General features: G+C 39.6%; 2 protein-coding genes across 5 annotated transcripts; both read left to right on the top strand.

Annotated features, from left to right (window-relative positions):
- Positions 1-895: 895 nt before the first annotated feature.
- On the top strand, positions 896-7,416 carry hdac11 (histone deacetylase 11). Of its 2 annotated transcripts, XM_008320973.3 has the most exons (11): positions 896-1,529; positions 1,916-1,974; positions 2,068-2,216; positions 2,685-2,785; positions 3,032-3,148; positions 4,029-4,071; positions 4,572-4,648; positions 4,946-5,008; positions 5,334-5,430; positions 5,588-5,766; positions 5,918-7,416. In XM_008320973.3, exons 2-11 carry the CDS (start codon positions 1,940-1,942, stop codon positions 6,152-6,154), a joined length of 1,098 nt encoding a protein of 365 aa, XP_008319195.1. In that variant the 5' UTR covers positions 896-1,529; positions 1,916-1,939; the 3' UTR covers positions 6,155-7,416. The 2 variants fall into 2 exon arrangements, with proteins under 2 accessions (XP_008319195.1, XP_024916059.1); XM_025060291.1 differs by lacking the exon at positions 896-1,529 and having other exon boundaries at positions 1,552-1,974.
- Positions 7,417-7,707: 291 nt separating this feature from the next.
- zbtb40 (zinc finger and BTB domain containing 40) lies at positions 7,708-14,571 on the top strand. 3 transcript variants are annotated; one of them, XM_008320971.3, is made up of 12 exons: positions 7,708-7,972; positions 8,538-8,741; positions 9,372-9,769; positions 9,846-10,033; positions 10,339-10,558; positions 10,774-11,145; positions 11,339-11,545; positions 11,663-11,827; positions 11,923-12,137; positions 12,254-12,410; positions 12,567-12,661; positions 13,170-14,571. In XM_008320971.3, the coding sequence occupies exons 2-12, from the start codon at positions 8,590-8,592 to the stop codon at positions 13,302-13,304; spliced, it is 2,304 nt and encodes a 767-aa protein (XP_008319193.1). In that variant the 5' UTR covers positions 7,708-7,972; positions 8,538-8,589; the 3' UTR covers positions 13,305-14,571. The 3 variants fall into 3 exon arrangements, with proteins under 3 accessions (XP_008319193.1, XP_008319194.1, XP_024916058.1); XM_008320972.3 differs by lacking the exon at positions 7,708-7,972 and having other exon boundaries at positions 8,541-8,679; XM_025060290.1 differs by lacking the exon at positions 7,708-7,972 and having other exon boundaries at positions 8,609-8,754.
- Positions 14,572-14,652: the final 81 nt, after the last annotated feature.

The raw sequence follows: 14,652 nt of genomic DNA, 5'->3' as shown, positions 1-14,652 counted from the left end.
CTCTATTAGTGCTGTTCATTATTAAATATACTGTGTACATGTGATATATATTTTGATATTTTATTACAGATTTACACAAATTCACATTTTGATGACAAAAGCAGTTGTCACATTCATAACCCAGAAATGTCTGTGCATCAAGTTCCATTAGCTTTCTGCATACTTCATTGTCATTTTATAATTTGGGACAGTTTATTTCTAAAATCATAACCCTCCCGCCCCCTAGTGGCAGCTTGCGCTCAATACTTTAGGAGTCCCTGATCTACGTACCTTTACCTTTGCAGTTCTAGTTGACACCTGACAGTTCACATAAACTCTAACTACATATGCTAATGGAGCTCGGCAAAACACAGGGATGACGCAGACTATTTGAAATATGGGGAAGTGTTGACAGGTGAAAGCATGAAGCTGCCAAAACTGAAGGGGCATTTTAGAATGCCTGGGGATGACCTTACGTAGCCATGGCAACAGTTGCGCAGTAAAAGAGAGATGGCAGCTCCAGTGAGTCATCCTTTGGGTGTTTTGGCCATTCTGATAAAACCAGTTTATTTACTACTTTCAAAACAGGATCTTCTGCTTCTGCTTTTATTTCTTCTGCTCTGATTGTTAATTCGTCAAAGTAAATAACTTCGTGCACTAAATGTAATATTACCTCCTTGTTGATTTAACTGGCAACATCGACAAGACGTTAGCATTTATAGTTTCATCAGATTTATTACAGAGGCGAAAGCAGCTAAAATAAAATCCACCTTTGCATTCTTGCAGTTACCAGTACATGCACCCCTGTTCTAGGTTATTATACTGTATTTTCAACCCCGGTTTATAGTCCATCAAAGAACTTATTACAGCATCCACACCGTAGGGAGACGCATGACAGGCCAAGTAATTCAGATTAATAATGCAGCTGTAGTTTGTCACATTGTAAAGCTAAAGCTTTATTGAATACATTCCTGCATTTTGCTGACCTATACCAAGCTGTCAGTGGTTGAATTATCGTGAACAAGTCAGGGATGAACTTTCCATCGTTGTTTAACAGAAATGATCTGAGCTCAGTTACATTTTTGCAACAGCAGCTATTGTATGTCATCTGTTTTCTCCTTTTTACTTTGTATTCCCGTGACATCAATCACAAATCCCATAAGTCATTGTTGTAAAGTTTTCAGTCTTTAAAGAATTTTGCCTGACCCTGATTTTCTGTCAAATGGCAGAATAACTTTCCCACCATCAAGTCTTCAGACAGAATGTCTTTCATACTGATCACATTTGGACTTGGTGACCCACGCACAGTGCGCTTGTGCAAAACTCCCTTAACAATGGAGAATAGTGCACGAACGTACGCAAACTACGTAAGGCGGAAGTAGAGCGAAATTGTTAGTAACACTGGGAATACACGTCAGAAAGATAACATGTCTCTGTTAAACTGTCAGCCGAGCTGAACTGTGACAGGACAAGAACACGTCCTTGTTCTCCGCTGACTAATACCCCGCTGCTGCTGCTCCCTCACTGGGTTATTCCACATACATTAGCAGGTGAGTTGCTGGAGCAGCCTGTCGCTTCTGCGTCATCGTGTTATTGTGGGTCAACTGGTGTTTTAGACTTTTACAATGTACAGTTCGGCTGTGACAAACGCTTGTAAATATGCTTTTGTTTTCCATTTAAGGACTTTGTGTTTTGCTGGGATTGTTCCTGCGGTCGCTGCGTCTACTGTTACTCAAATATATGGACTGCACATGCGCGAACCAATGACTATATATATATTTTTTTTTTCTATAAACGTGTGTTTATCTGTGTCGACACCGTCTGTTATCTACAAACGACAACGAACGACAGTTAAACTGGTGTTCTGGCAGTGACAGTAAGCATTGACATTAGTGAACAATCACAAACGTCGCTTTTTAATCGTTTTTCCCCCCAGATGAATGTAGCGATGTCTTAAAACATGTCTCACCCAGGAGCCAGTGGAGCACCAGGCTGGTGAGCAGCACCTACACAGTCACAGTGTTTGTTAAGCCATCGTCCAAACCCACAGGAGTGTGTAATGCAGCGGTATTGACTGGTGTGTTTCAGCCCCCACGTCTCTGAGCTGTACGCCAGTGTTCCGCGGACATGTCTGCCCATCGTCTACCACCCTGACTACAACATCACTTTCATGGGCCTTGAAAAGCTTCATCCATTTGATGCAGGGAAGTGGGGCAAGGTCATCAACTTCTTGAAAGGTAACACTCTGAGCAGGTCCACTAGTGGGCGCTGCAGGTTCCCAAGTTTGATTGCGATATGATTCTCTTTTTTTTTACACCCCAGTCTTACTTACAGAGTAAGTAGGTTCTTAAAAACTTGGAAAATTCAAAAACCTTGAATAAATGGCTTTACACCCCAGTCTTACTTACAGAGTACCTCCAGGTTCTTAAAAACTTGGAAAAGTCCTAAATTAAAAAAACCTTGAATAAATGGTCTTTAAAAGTTTGAAAGTACTTTGTAGTTATAAAATATAACAGTGAGGTTAACTGCCAGGAAGCCACCGCAAAGGTTTTTTCTTTAAGAGATTCAAGATAGCATTCCTACTTAATTATATTTTTTCTCAATTTTTACTCAATATCTATCATTTAAAATGTTCCTCCTCGTGCAATGTGTTGAGCTGTTATAATGGTAAAACAAGTTTCTGATTTTCCCTCTGATTGGCTCAGAGGAGCAGTTTCTTACAGATGATAATATTGTGGAAGCTCGGGAAGCTGCTGAAGAGGATCTGCTCATAGTTCATACCAAACGCTACCTCAACCGATTAAAGGTAGTTTTTGTTTTTTTTAATCATTGAACGCTGCCAGGCTCGTATTTTGCAATTTGCAAAAGTTAGATTCATAATCTTCCTTAAAAAAGTGATAAAAAAATGATTTTAAAATAAAAACTCAGTTTTCTGTATATAACTGTAAGTGGCATGTAGTGTTTAAAAATGTTGGTTTTTTTTACATCACCTGTTTACCACCTTTAAACAACAGAAAAATCCAACTGTACAACGGTGTATTTTTTATTTCAGTGGTCTTTTGTGGTGGCAACAATAACAGAAATTCCACCACTTCTGTTCCTGCCTAATTTCCTGGTACAGCGAAAAGTGTTAAGGCCTTTACGGACACAGACAGGAGGAACAATCATGGTGAGTGTCTGAGGAGTTTCTTTCTCATCACTCCACTGTCTGTGGTTTCTATTTTCCTGTTCACTCATTTGTGAGTAAGAAAGGAGAAAAGATGTTAAAATGAACTGGCGGAACTTTTTCTATATGCTATATTCTTGTCAATGGATTAGGCAAAAAATTGACATCAGCAAGTAATCACGGTAACCAAAAAAATGGGAAATCAGAATCGGCCAAAAAGAAATTGGAGTTAGTGCAGCTCCACTCATCATTGTGACTTAAATGGGAAAATGATGGTTTTCAACTCTAATACAATCCTCATGTACGCAGCTCCTCCCTTTTATAAAGTAGAAGTTAACCACAGAATTCATGCAAAACACACAACCATCCGTCCTACTTCATCACTCCGTCTTTAATTCCCAGCCTGCACCAATCTCTTCCCTGTCTCCTCTGAAGACATCGTCTACAACTTGGTGCAGCTCCAACCAGAGTCTTCTTCATCAAACTGACATCCAGATGCACTGACAACACACCCTCAACGTCCGGCATTAAACCCCTGACCCTAGCTGAAACGTACTCCCCCAGTACTAGACACTCTTCACCAACTGTTCTTTTACTCCATCTCTCTAACCGTCTGCTGTGGAACTGTTTACACATTTCTGGTGTCCTGAAAAACACACAGTTTGATATACAGCAAAACATAATGATCAATATATTGTTACTCAGATAAGTCTAAAAATCAAATCCACATTTCCCATTTAGAAAATGTTGGTTCTCAAAGGACAAACAGAATGATGACAGGTGGTGGTTTATTTTCCTTTACAACTTGACTTCATTCAACATTAGTCAAAGAGGCCTATTCTCATACATGAGTAAGAAACTAAATTAGCATTTTTTTACATAGGCAGGCAAGTTGGCTGTTGAACGAGGATGGGCCATAAATGTAGGTAAGTCATCAGTAAGTTGAACATTTAAATTCCACTGGCTCCTATCACCTCCTCAGAAGGAGGCATTGATAACCAACTGGTGTTGTTGTGGTGTTAGCTGCAGCCCACAGTAGGCAGGTTACTACTGGATGCTTAAACCGTGAGTCAAAAGTACTTGGATAAGATGCTGATATATTTATAATTCATCGGTGAATTATCGGTGTCAGTCAAGCCGATAACAGTACTGGTACCGATGTTCCAGAACTCTAACCTATAGGTAAATCAACTGTAGCATATTTCTAAAGTGAACAAAACATCAGTCAATTGAAGATAAAACCTCTTTATTATTATTATTGTTGTTATTATTATTAAATATTTTTAACAGTGGCTTTAATTACTTCTCTACCAACTCCCTATCAATCCAGCATTTACTGATTTTTTGAAGAAATAAAAAGTCTTATCTGTGCAGTGACCTGCTTGGTCGGCATTTTCACTAACTCAGGGAATGATCTGTTTCCCAGGGGGAGGATTCCACCATTGCTCCAGTGACAGGGGAGGGGGATTCTGTGCCTACGCTGACATAACCTTGGCCATAAAGGTCAGAGTTGTTTTAATTTTTTTTTAAGATAGTTTGAAATAGGTATACAGTACTATACTGTACTGCCAAAGAGAAAAAAACACATGATGTCGTGTGCAGTGAAATGTCAGATGTCAGTGAAATTAGTTACTGATTAGAAAGATTTCCTAAAGAACACAATGGAAGACTTGGAATGGATGGAATAAAAATGCAGTTAAAAACTTAAAAACTGAAGCTAATGAACTGAAATCTTCAAATCTGGGACTTTTTGAAATGATAATATTTTCCTTAGAATTTTTTATGTGATCGATTTTTCAGTTTCTGTTTGAGAGAGTTGAAGGAATCTCCAGAGCTACCATCATCGATTTGGATGCCCATCAGGTGAGCTCCTCTCTCTGTGTCTCTGTCTGCTGCTGAGGAAAATACACTGAAACAGTGAGAACACCCATTGGTCACATTCATCGGTTCATAGAACTGTTCTATCCTAGTCATTTCTGGAAGAAGTTTACTTTACTTTCTCTCTGACCACAGACAAACCAATTCTTCTGGGTGGCTAGATTTGATTTGGATGAAAAAAAGGGAAAATTAAAAAGTGATTAAATCTTCTGTGCAGTGGGAATCATTGACAACCATAGAAAATACTGTAGTGTTTGAATATATGCACAGAGCAAAAACATTATACAAATGCTGCTCTACTCTGTTGAAGGGAAATGGACATGAGCGTGACTTCATGGAGGACAGGCGGGTCTTCATCATGGACATGTATAATCGCTACATCTACCCAAGGGACGGCTATGCCAAACGTGAGCTCCATAATGTTTCTACCATAAACTTTGTGTAAGAATTCAAAACAAAAGTCTGGTTGAAGTGAAGTGAAATTTCTCCTTGAAAAACTTACAGACTTACATTATAGTATTGAAGCTGTGTCCAACAAAGGTACTCTTTTTGTCTGTATTTCAGAAGCCATAAATAGGAAGGTAGAGCTCGACTGGGGTACTGAAGATTCAGAGTACCTCCAGAAGGTAGAACTCCACTCAGAGGGAGCTCTGAACGAGATCCGCCCTGACATCATAATCTATAACGCAGGCACAGACATTTTGGACGGAGACCCTCTCGGAGGACTCTCCATATCGCCACAGGTAAAGTGTTTCAATCATGAGTTGGCCTTCATTTATTTTCTAGTTCATAGAGTTGCACCATAAGCATGAAAAACAAATCAGTCTTAATTATAAATAACCAGCTCAAGTAATATCATTTAGACCAACTGACTGTTCCCCGGTTTCTTTCCAGGGCATCGTGAAGAGAGATGAGTTAGTGTTCAGGGCTGCGAAGCGGCGGAACATTCCAATACTAATGGTAACGTCTGGCGGATACCAGAAAAAAACAGCCCGCATCATCGCAGACTCCATTCTTAACTTGCACCGTCAGGGCATGATTGAAGCAGAGTCACTGGAGGGAGAGGTGTCGTCATCACTGGTGACTGGTATGATGAGGCACTCTGGGAACGCAGCATCCAATGTCGTCTGATGTTTACAGGTTTTAAAGAACGCACTGGTAATATGGGGTATAGAGTGTGATTGTACATGTCCAACCAATAATTATTCACACATTTATGAAATGGTTTTATACAGAAAGAATCAGCTGGTTAAGGGCGGTACTAATCATTAAGTTAACAGTGTGATTACATTTTGTAGGTTACTGATAAATCAGATTTACTTGAGCTTTAATATCATTAAATATTAAAACTGAGAACATTCAGTTCCTGCTTTAGGATTAAATCAGTGTTTCTTTATCAGTTTTGGTGTACATGTAAAAAACAGGTGATTTTCTCTTTACTTTAATTTACTTTCTCAGTGTGAAACTTTGACTTTTTTTAGTTGAACACAACACTGATAAACTCACAGGAATTGAAGAAAGACACACATCTTCATCTGCTCTGAGTCTCTCTTTTTTTAAGTCTTTTTAGCCATCTGCTGCCACCAATCTTCCTTAGTACACCTGCCGTGCCACACTAATGCCTTGCCACAGTGGTCTGGAATCACAAGCTTACACTGTGTGAGTTAACAGGTCCATATGTCTGTGATGAGGGAATATTGGAACTTGAAGAAAGTCTGTAGGTTTTGAACCTAATTAACTATCGCTGAAGCGCGTGCAGCACTTTAAAATTCCTCACATATCTGTAGTTGTTATTGTGTTATTGTATATCTTCAATCATCACATCTAATTAGTGTAATAACTATCAGCAATTAACAGGTTTAGTAGATTATGAAACAATAAAATGAAGACTTAAATAATGCTCATTGTTATTCAGTTAAAGGTTTTGTTATTTTTCTGAATATGACGCTTAAAGTAGTAAGAACACTATCAATCTCTGGAACAGGTTAAATTGGACAGATTCTTTTTAGGGCCTTCAATTTTATAATGAAAATCCAAACTGGAACCCTAAACCATCCCATTGGTTTTTTGGAGGTTTTAAGACGTTCGTCCGTTAGCCTGTTTGGAATGGGTCCACCTGGGATAGTTGGGAAACCAACTGAAAGTTTGTTCAGTCAGTTCTACAGCCATGAGATTTTGTTGAACGCAGTGTCAAAGCATTAAATTACATATAGAAATAAAGTGGTGTCATGTTTACTTTGAACCTAAAAAATCATTGTTTAATCAGGGGAAAGGCATGCTGGGATTGGAAAGACTGCCTGAAAATACAGGGATTTTTTGAGGGACATTATTCATGAGAGATGGAATTTGGTTGAAAAAAAGAATTAAAAGCAATAAAATGGCGTTTAAAACAATTGTCTCATATCTGTTGTGTACAGAGGATATTGGAGATATTTATAAGCTGATTATGAATGGTGTAGATAGGAAGAGAAATGGAGTAGAAATAATAGAACTCACTGCATGTGGAAACCTATTTTATTTTCCTGACTAATGCTCATTGTAATATTCAAATGATACACACAGACAAACTGTGTAACCATATTTTTTGCTTATGAAAGACAATATTATTTTCTAATCTGTGTAAGGAAAAAACAAGTTTGTATAACTGACTACCCCAACATGGCGGCCGAGCTGACGCATCCTCGAGCATTCGAGGCGGAATCAACGTATGTGTGTTAATATACACGGCAGGGTTAAGTCTGACGACCATTAGTCGACGTTCACGCTTTGTACTGTATGTGTCAGTTTGTCTAAATCCTATCAAAGTGAACTGGGGTCATGTTTCAAATTTCAGGATTCGTACATCGATAGCGTTGGCTATAGCATGGGTGCCATCTATAGTCATGGTCTTGACCATACTTTCAGTTGATGACTTGTCGAAAGTATTCGGGGTAAATCTCCAGGGTCCAGGTGAGTGACACTTTGTTGCTGGTTTGTTGTAGACAGCCGTTTTAATGTAGACCTAAGATGTCATTTTAAAGTTCTGCTACATAGAAGAACACGCTCATCTTTCTACCCTGTCTAGTACCACAGAGTCTGAAGAATGTTTCCGTGTGCATATGTCCTAAAACATAAACATTTAATTAGACGTTTCTTTCTTAACTACCTACGTTTTTGTCTTGTTACTGTTACTGTACTAGGATTTATAATGCGCCCTCGCGTGTTCTTCGGAAGTTGATATCTTCCATTTGTGAAGTCGGAGCCGCAGAGCGAGTGTTTAATAGTGATGTGACATACTGTACGGTTCGGCGTTGATTGGGTACCAAGTAAAATTTAAACTACAGTGTTTAAAAAGGAAATAAAATAATGATATCTGTGACTAAACTAACAGTTGTGATCCGCATTAGTAGTACTACAGAGTGTCTGTCTATGTAAACTGAAGAATGACATGTTGTGATCTGATCTACAGTGTACTGTAATAACCATTATTCCACCCTGAAACCCATGCTCCGTGTGTTGTGCTGTGCATTTCCAGCACAAACCAAAGACCACATGTTGGACTGTGACACTTTAAAACAGCAGTGACAATGATGGAGCTCCCCAACTACAGCGCCAAACTAATGCAGCAGCTGTGGGCCATGAAGAATGAGGGTCACTACTGTGACTGCACCATCCTGGTAGGAAATACTCCTCACCAAGCACATAAGCTGGTGCTGGCTGCCTCAAGCACACTGTTCAGGTAATGGTAGAAGGTATGCATGTTCTTTGTCCATTCTTTTTTAAGTGAAGCACAAAGCTTCCTCTAGATGTCATTAAAGATTAATAATACTCCAAGTGCAAAAAGAATGAAGAAACAGTTGAAACTAGTTAATCAGGTTGTACATACCTGCACAGGTACCTCATGTACTTCAAATACACTCAGTGGAATAGTTTTAAAATATATTACATATTGCCAGGTACTTTGCGATAATAACGTAACATTTTGCTCACGGTAACGATAATATCACGATACATTGATTCTGCAGTAATCAATATATTGCAATAAATCTGGTCCACGATACATCACGATATCTGTGTCACTTAAGATACTCAATGACTACACTGACAATTCTGAAGAGATCTTTCGGCTCTCAAATGTCTTCCTAAATTTTTTGTTGCAAGACGAAATATCGTGATATATTTTCTCACCGATATTTTGGCACACCCTTGCTGTATCTGTATCCAAATTAGAGACATTTAAAGAGAATTTATTTGATAAGACTGTTTGGCAGTCTGCCAGTGTTGGACTCAATGTGAGATGAGGTCATTTTAATGAATTATTGTGGATATTTAAAAGTTTGGATTCAAGACAAACGTCATGTTGTTTCAGATCTCTGCTTGACGACACTGACACCATCTCTATTGACACAGCAGTGGCCTCCTCGCAGGAGTTTGGCTGTCTGCTGGAGATGGTGTACACCGGGAAGCTGCCTGTGGGCAAACATAATGTCACCCGCATAGTTACTGCGGCAGACAGTCTTCAGATGGTTGATATAGCCGTTGGTTTTAAAGATGCCCTCAACCGCCTTGTCAGTCAGCAGCAGCCTGCAGTCTTTTTGGCAAAGACGACAAATGTTAGCGTAACGCAAAAATGCCACAGCGTGACAGTCAATAGACCGTCCTCCTTCAACATGGACCGCTCCACTTCGGACAAAACAGAGCACGAAGACGAACGAGCAGAGGAGCAACAAGGTCAAGAAGCTTGTGCGGAGGACTTTGCTCACTCTGGTAAGTTCCAGTGTGAGAGGCAGAGTAAAAATAGACGTTTGTAACTGGTGTTCATTTATAAATATTGTCCATGCAGAGCCTAAAGAATGCAGAGACTCAGAAACTTCAGCTGAAGAAGTCAACAGACCAGCAAGTGAGGAACAAAGTGCTACATCTGTTCTGGAACATTCCTCTCAGCTCGTAGAACTCCTTGCCAATGTGTCCTCAGCCCTGGAGCTGCTGAGACAGGAAGCACAAAGACACCTGGGTGAGCAGGAGAGACAGGTACTGATGATAGGTAACTGCAGTTATATCATAGAATACAACACATACTTCTTGTTTTAATCAGTCTTTCACCGAGCTTGACTTCGGCTCACATAGCCCAAAATTAAATATTTGTTTTTACATTTTATTATGTTTTATTGACATCGGAGGAAAAGGGAGAAAAATGAATATGACTTAGCGCCAGTTCGTGTTTAAGTGTTATAAATTTGATGGTTATGGTCTATGGTTGTCAGGAAAACATGTTATCTATTGAATTTGCAATATGTAAATGAAAGCTATTTTTTATGCCTCGATCCACCTGTTAGATTGTGTGTCAGTGCTGTGAGGAGGCAGATCCCAGCGCAGCGTTGGAGAAGCTGAAAAGCAGAGTGAATGAACTGCAGCTCAGTATGGATGGGCTCCTGGAACGGCTGCGGACAGTCCAGGAGAAAGCCTTAGCCTCCTACAAACTGTCACTGGTCCCCCTGCTGGAGGACAAGGGAAGAGAGAGGAGCGACGAGGAGTCGACCAGCAGTCAAAATACAGGTGGAAACTATTTTGTTGCTGTTTTTTCAGCTCAAGTTAAACCCATGTACCATCCCCACAACTATACTGTATATATTTATTTATTATTAACATATTTCGTCTTTTTTTTAAGTCAAATATTTATATAAAAAATGTACTAGACCAAGGTACACACCAAACTGTGGCTTTCTCATACTGTTCAACCTCTAAAATATTCGTGTGTGTATTTTTCACAGTGGAGTCTGTGAAGCTGAATGCCGTCAGGATAGAAGAGGAAGAGAAAGTGGACATTCAGGAAAAGGAGGAAACTAAAAATGATGAAAAGGACATCGACAGAGTGGGAACGTCCTCAGCCCTGTCTTCTACCTCTTCTAAACCCTACCCTTGTCGTTGGTGCATGAAGGGTTTCACCTACAAATGTCGAATGATGGCCCACATGAGACGTTGCTCCTTGTCCCAGGAATGTGACAAACAGTGCTCACAGTGCCCCAAGAAGCTGCCCAACCTGCAGGCGCTGCGGCGCCATCAGGCTGAAGTTCACCACATTGTCACCTGTAAGAAGAAAGTGGCCTGTGATGTTTGTCATCGAGTCTTTGCCCATCCATCAGGTGAGAGTTGGCGACCACATGACTACCCAGCAGCCTTCACCAGTGTCAGTTTACACACGCAAAACGAGGCGACTTTTCCATATAAATGTTTTTATCCTTGTATGTCTTGGGGTTCCATTTTCTGGTTGTTTCATACTTTTTGGTTCAATATTAAAAGGTTTTAATTTTTTTGCCCTTCCTGGTCACTTGACAGGATTGATTTACCACAAACGAACAGAACACTTTGAGGAGAAGCGGTTCACCTGTCAAGTATGTGACCTGAAGTTCGGAGCAAACTCTTCACTGAAAAATCACATGAGACTGCACACAGGAGAGAAACCATACCACTGCAAGCACTGCACCATGAGCTTCAGTGTGGCTGCTGCTCTCGCGTACCACACCAAAAAGAAGCATTCTGAGGGTAGGAGGAGAGAACACAAAAATAAAAGCAATATTTTTTGACCCACCAGACAATGATTGAAACCTGAAAATGAATGCACCCTTGAAGTAAACCCAGTTCACTTTGTCTTCTCTCCAGGAAAGATGTACGAGTGTCAGTACTGCAAGGCTTCCTTCGCTCAGTCGATTGAATTGACACGCCATGTGCGCACACACACTGGTGATCGTCCGTATGTGTGTCGGGAATGTGGCAAAGGCTACAGTCAGGCCAGTGGACTGACTGTCCATCTGAACAACTTCCATAGTAAGTAATGTCTGTCTGTCTGTCTGATTCTGTTCTATTCTAATCTAATCTCTCCACCTATCTAACCTGTCAATCATACTTGTGCCCACTGTCAGACATATCCCAGAACCATGACTGTCAGAAGTGCTGCCTGAGCTTCTCCTCGCCCGAGGAGCAGCGACAGCATATCGAGAGGCTCCACTTGAACGACTTTCACAAATGCCCCACATGCAACAAATTGTTCACCAGCAACAGTCTCTTACAAAAACACATGGAAACACACACTGTAGCCAAACCGTATCGCTGTGACCTCTGCAACAAGACATATCAGGTAGGAGTTAGTTTTTTTTCTTTACTACATTGTTAGAATAACAGCTTTTATCCTTTCAAAGTCCAAAGTCAATAATAATTAATAATAATTAATCAAAACAAATGTCACTTTTACAGCAACTGTCAGGACTGTGGTATCATAACAGGACTAATCACCCTGATGTATTTGCCAGCCACACTCGGCAGCTCAAGATATTGGTCCAATGCAATGTTTGTTTTAAGTTCTTCCCCAACACTGCCTGTTTGGCTGAACATCAGGCTTCTGAGCACCAAGGTGAGAACACAGGCCAGAACGGGGGTCGGTGACCTCAAACACTCTTAGAGCCGTTAGAACCCTTTCACAACCAAAGATAACACTGCATATACAGTATTTATATTTTAACTTCATGCATGTGTATAAAAAATATATTTGTGTGTCCTCTCTTAACAGCATCAATCATACAGTTTTCCCTGAGTCCAACTGTGGTGGGAGAAGAGAAGTTACAGGAACACATCAGCAGTCAACAGGTCACCCACAGCACTGAGGTATTGTTTGAAACCTGTTCTTCACCTCACAGTCAAGATTCAGAACCTCTGGTTTCCACACATATGAAGATAGAAACATCGCTCACATCACTTCATTTAATAGTTTAAATACAGATTTGATGGCTTTTACCATTTGAACTCCATTTCTCGATCAAACGATACACAGAGTTTTGAGACCTCTGATTAGCGTGTTGCTAGTGTTTCAATATTTTGCTGTAAAACAGGATATTACTGTTAATGCGACCAATCTGTACCAAGCATCAACTGTCTGGTCAGAAACATAGTGAACAGAGAAGTAAAGGCTGAAGCTACGATCATTCAGTGAAACTATTTAAAGTTATGGAATGCTCTTTGACAATCACTCACTCAGTGTTGAAGTATTTGAAAGTAAATGAAAGTGGGATGCAGCGACACGACCCTCCAGATTATTGAGCTAACGGTAAAAATAAAGTGTTTTTACAGACGTCTGTAACTGTGTCCCATCAGTGTGTTTTCTCTGTGATCCCAGGTGGTTCCAGCAGACAGTGCAGATGTGGAGTCGGAGCCGCTCCAGTTAGCAGCTGCCCAGCAGGTTTTTGTGGCTCTGACAGGTGGAGAAGATGGATCATCCACAGGTGTGGTGGAAGTAAATGTGCACAGTTAGATAAACAGTGCATTTACTATAATCTGAGGACAAAGAATCTGAAACTCCTCCTTAGCTCCTCCACCGTATGGTTTAACTTATTCATTTACTGTACTTTAAATAACAGAAGTATAGAAACTCACGTTTGCTGCACTATGTTTCCAAGGTTAAGAACATTTCTGAAGCCATAAACTTAATCATGTTGACCTTGGTCATATTTGTTTGGTTTAATATTTTTTTGAATACATTTTTTTTACACAGTGATGCCTTTTTATTTGAATGAGATGTTTTTCAATCTCCTCTGTGTTCCTCTCTTCTCTGCCCTCTACAGTAATGGCATATGAAGCTGGTAGCCTTGTAAAAAATTGTATAAATCTGTAAACCAAGGAATCAACAGGTGCACACTGGTTTGATCTTTCTTTGAGACTTGTTTAATAAATGGGATAAATAATGGATCTCTATTTTTAAGTATTTAGTTTGTAAATAATCCGTTTGTGGTTCTGTATTCAGATTCTGTTCTGTTAACCACATCTTCATATTGTTTCTTTGGGTGAAACATCTATTTTATTTACTAAGAAATTAACATTAAATTATGAAAGCAATCAAAAATGAGAAGTCCCCATTGTAAACTGAAACCTGAAGCAAAATGATACTGGTGTAATTGTGTTCTTTAAATAAGAAATATAGTTCTGACCAAGCTAAAAACACTCTAACAGTGTTTCTTTTTTTGTTGCATGACATAAAGATCCTATATATTAATAATATATATGCTGAAATCCTTGAGAAATCCTGTGTTGTGGATAAATCTCTAAGTTAAGATAAGTCTTTGGGAAAATTTATTTCAGGAACATAACATGTATAAATGTAGAAATTGTACAGACTATGTAAATAATACTCAGATTTTTATACCCCAACATCTGCTGATCTTTTGTTGTTGTCATTTAAATGTTTTTATTAAATAGGAAGGCTTGGCTATTAAAAGCCAAAGGTTAACAAACAACAATAATAAAGCCCATTATCAGTCAAATGTCCTTTGCTTTATTTGTTTAGCATGTGTAACTATGATGTCTTGTAATACCAGGAATCTAACCTAAGCCTGCCCCCCAAAACTAAAGCCTCTATATATATTTTTTTAGTTTGAAAAATTTGGATTTCACATTTGACACCAATTAAGCGCTACAGTAATCAATTTAATTTTTAACGCAATGAAAAACAGTCACTCTTACGCACAAGCGCAGAACAAATCTTGTCCGTTTGTTGTTGAGTAGCTCTTACTTCCGTTCAGCCTTGACGTTCACTACCAACGGCCAATCAGATAGCAGTTCCTCGTGCGCTAATGGGACTTCCCCTAACACTGTCACAAGCCCCA

The sequence above is a fragment of the Cynoglossus semilaevis genome, chromosome 11 (genome assembly GCF_000523025.1).
Source record: "Cynoglossus semilaevis isolate Cse_v1.0 chromosome 11, Cse_v1.0, whole genome shotgun sequence".
Classification (NCBI taxonomy): domain Eukaryota; kingdom Metazoa; phylum Chordata; class Actinopteri; order Pleuronectiformes; family Cynoglossidae; genus Cynoglossus; species Cynoglossus semilaevis.
Note: the sequence above shows the minus strand (reverse complement) of the source record. Positions and strands in the feature narration are given on the sequence as shown.

What these genes read in the sequence shown, in the direction of transcription:
- hdac11 (XM_008320973.3), top strand. Translation starts at nt 1,940, where the DNA reads ATGTCTCACCCAGGAGCCAGTGGAGCACCAGGCTG. An exon ending in AGGATGGGCCATAAATGTAG is followed by an intron (nt 4,072 to 4,571) that starts GTAAGTCATCAG and finishes TCTGTTTCCCAG; the next exon opens with GGGGAGGATTCCACCATTGC. An exon ending in TCGATTTGGATGCCCATCAG is followed by an intron (nt 5,009 to 5,333) that starts GTGAGCTCCTCT and finishes ACTCTGTTGAAG; the next exon opens with GGAAATGGACATGAGCGTGA.
- zbtb40 (XM_008320971.3), top strand. Translation starts at nt 8,590, where the DNA reads ATGATGGAGCTCCCCAACTACAGCGCCAAACTAATGCAGCAGCTGTGG. An exon ending in CAAAAAGAAGCATTCTGAGG is followed by an intron (nt 11,546 to 11,662) that starts GTAGGAGGAGAG and finishes TCTTCTCTCCAG; the next exon opens with GAAAGATGTACGAGTGTCAG. An exon ending in CCATCTGAACAACTTCCATA is followed by an intron (nt 11,828 to 11,922) that starts GTAAGTAATGTC and finishes GCCCACTGTCAG; the next exon opens with ACATATCCCAGAACCATGAC.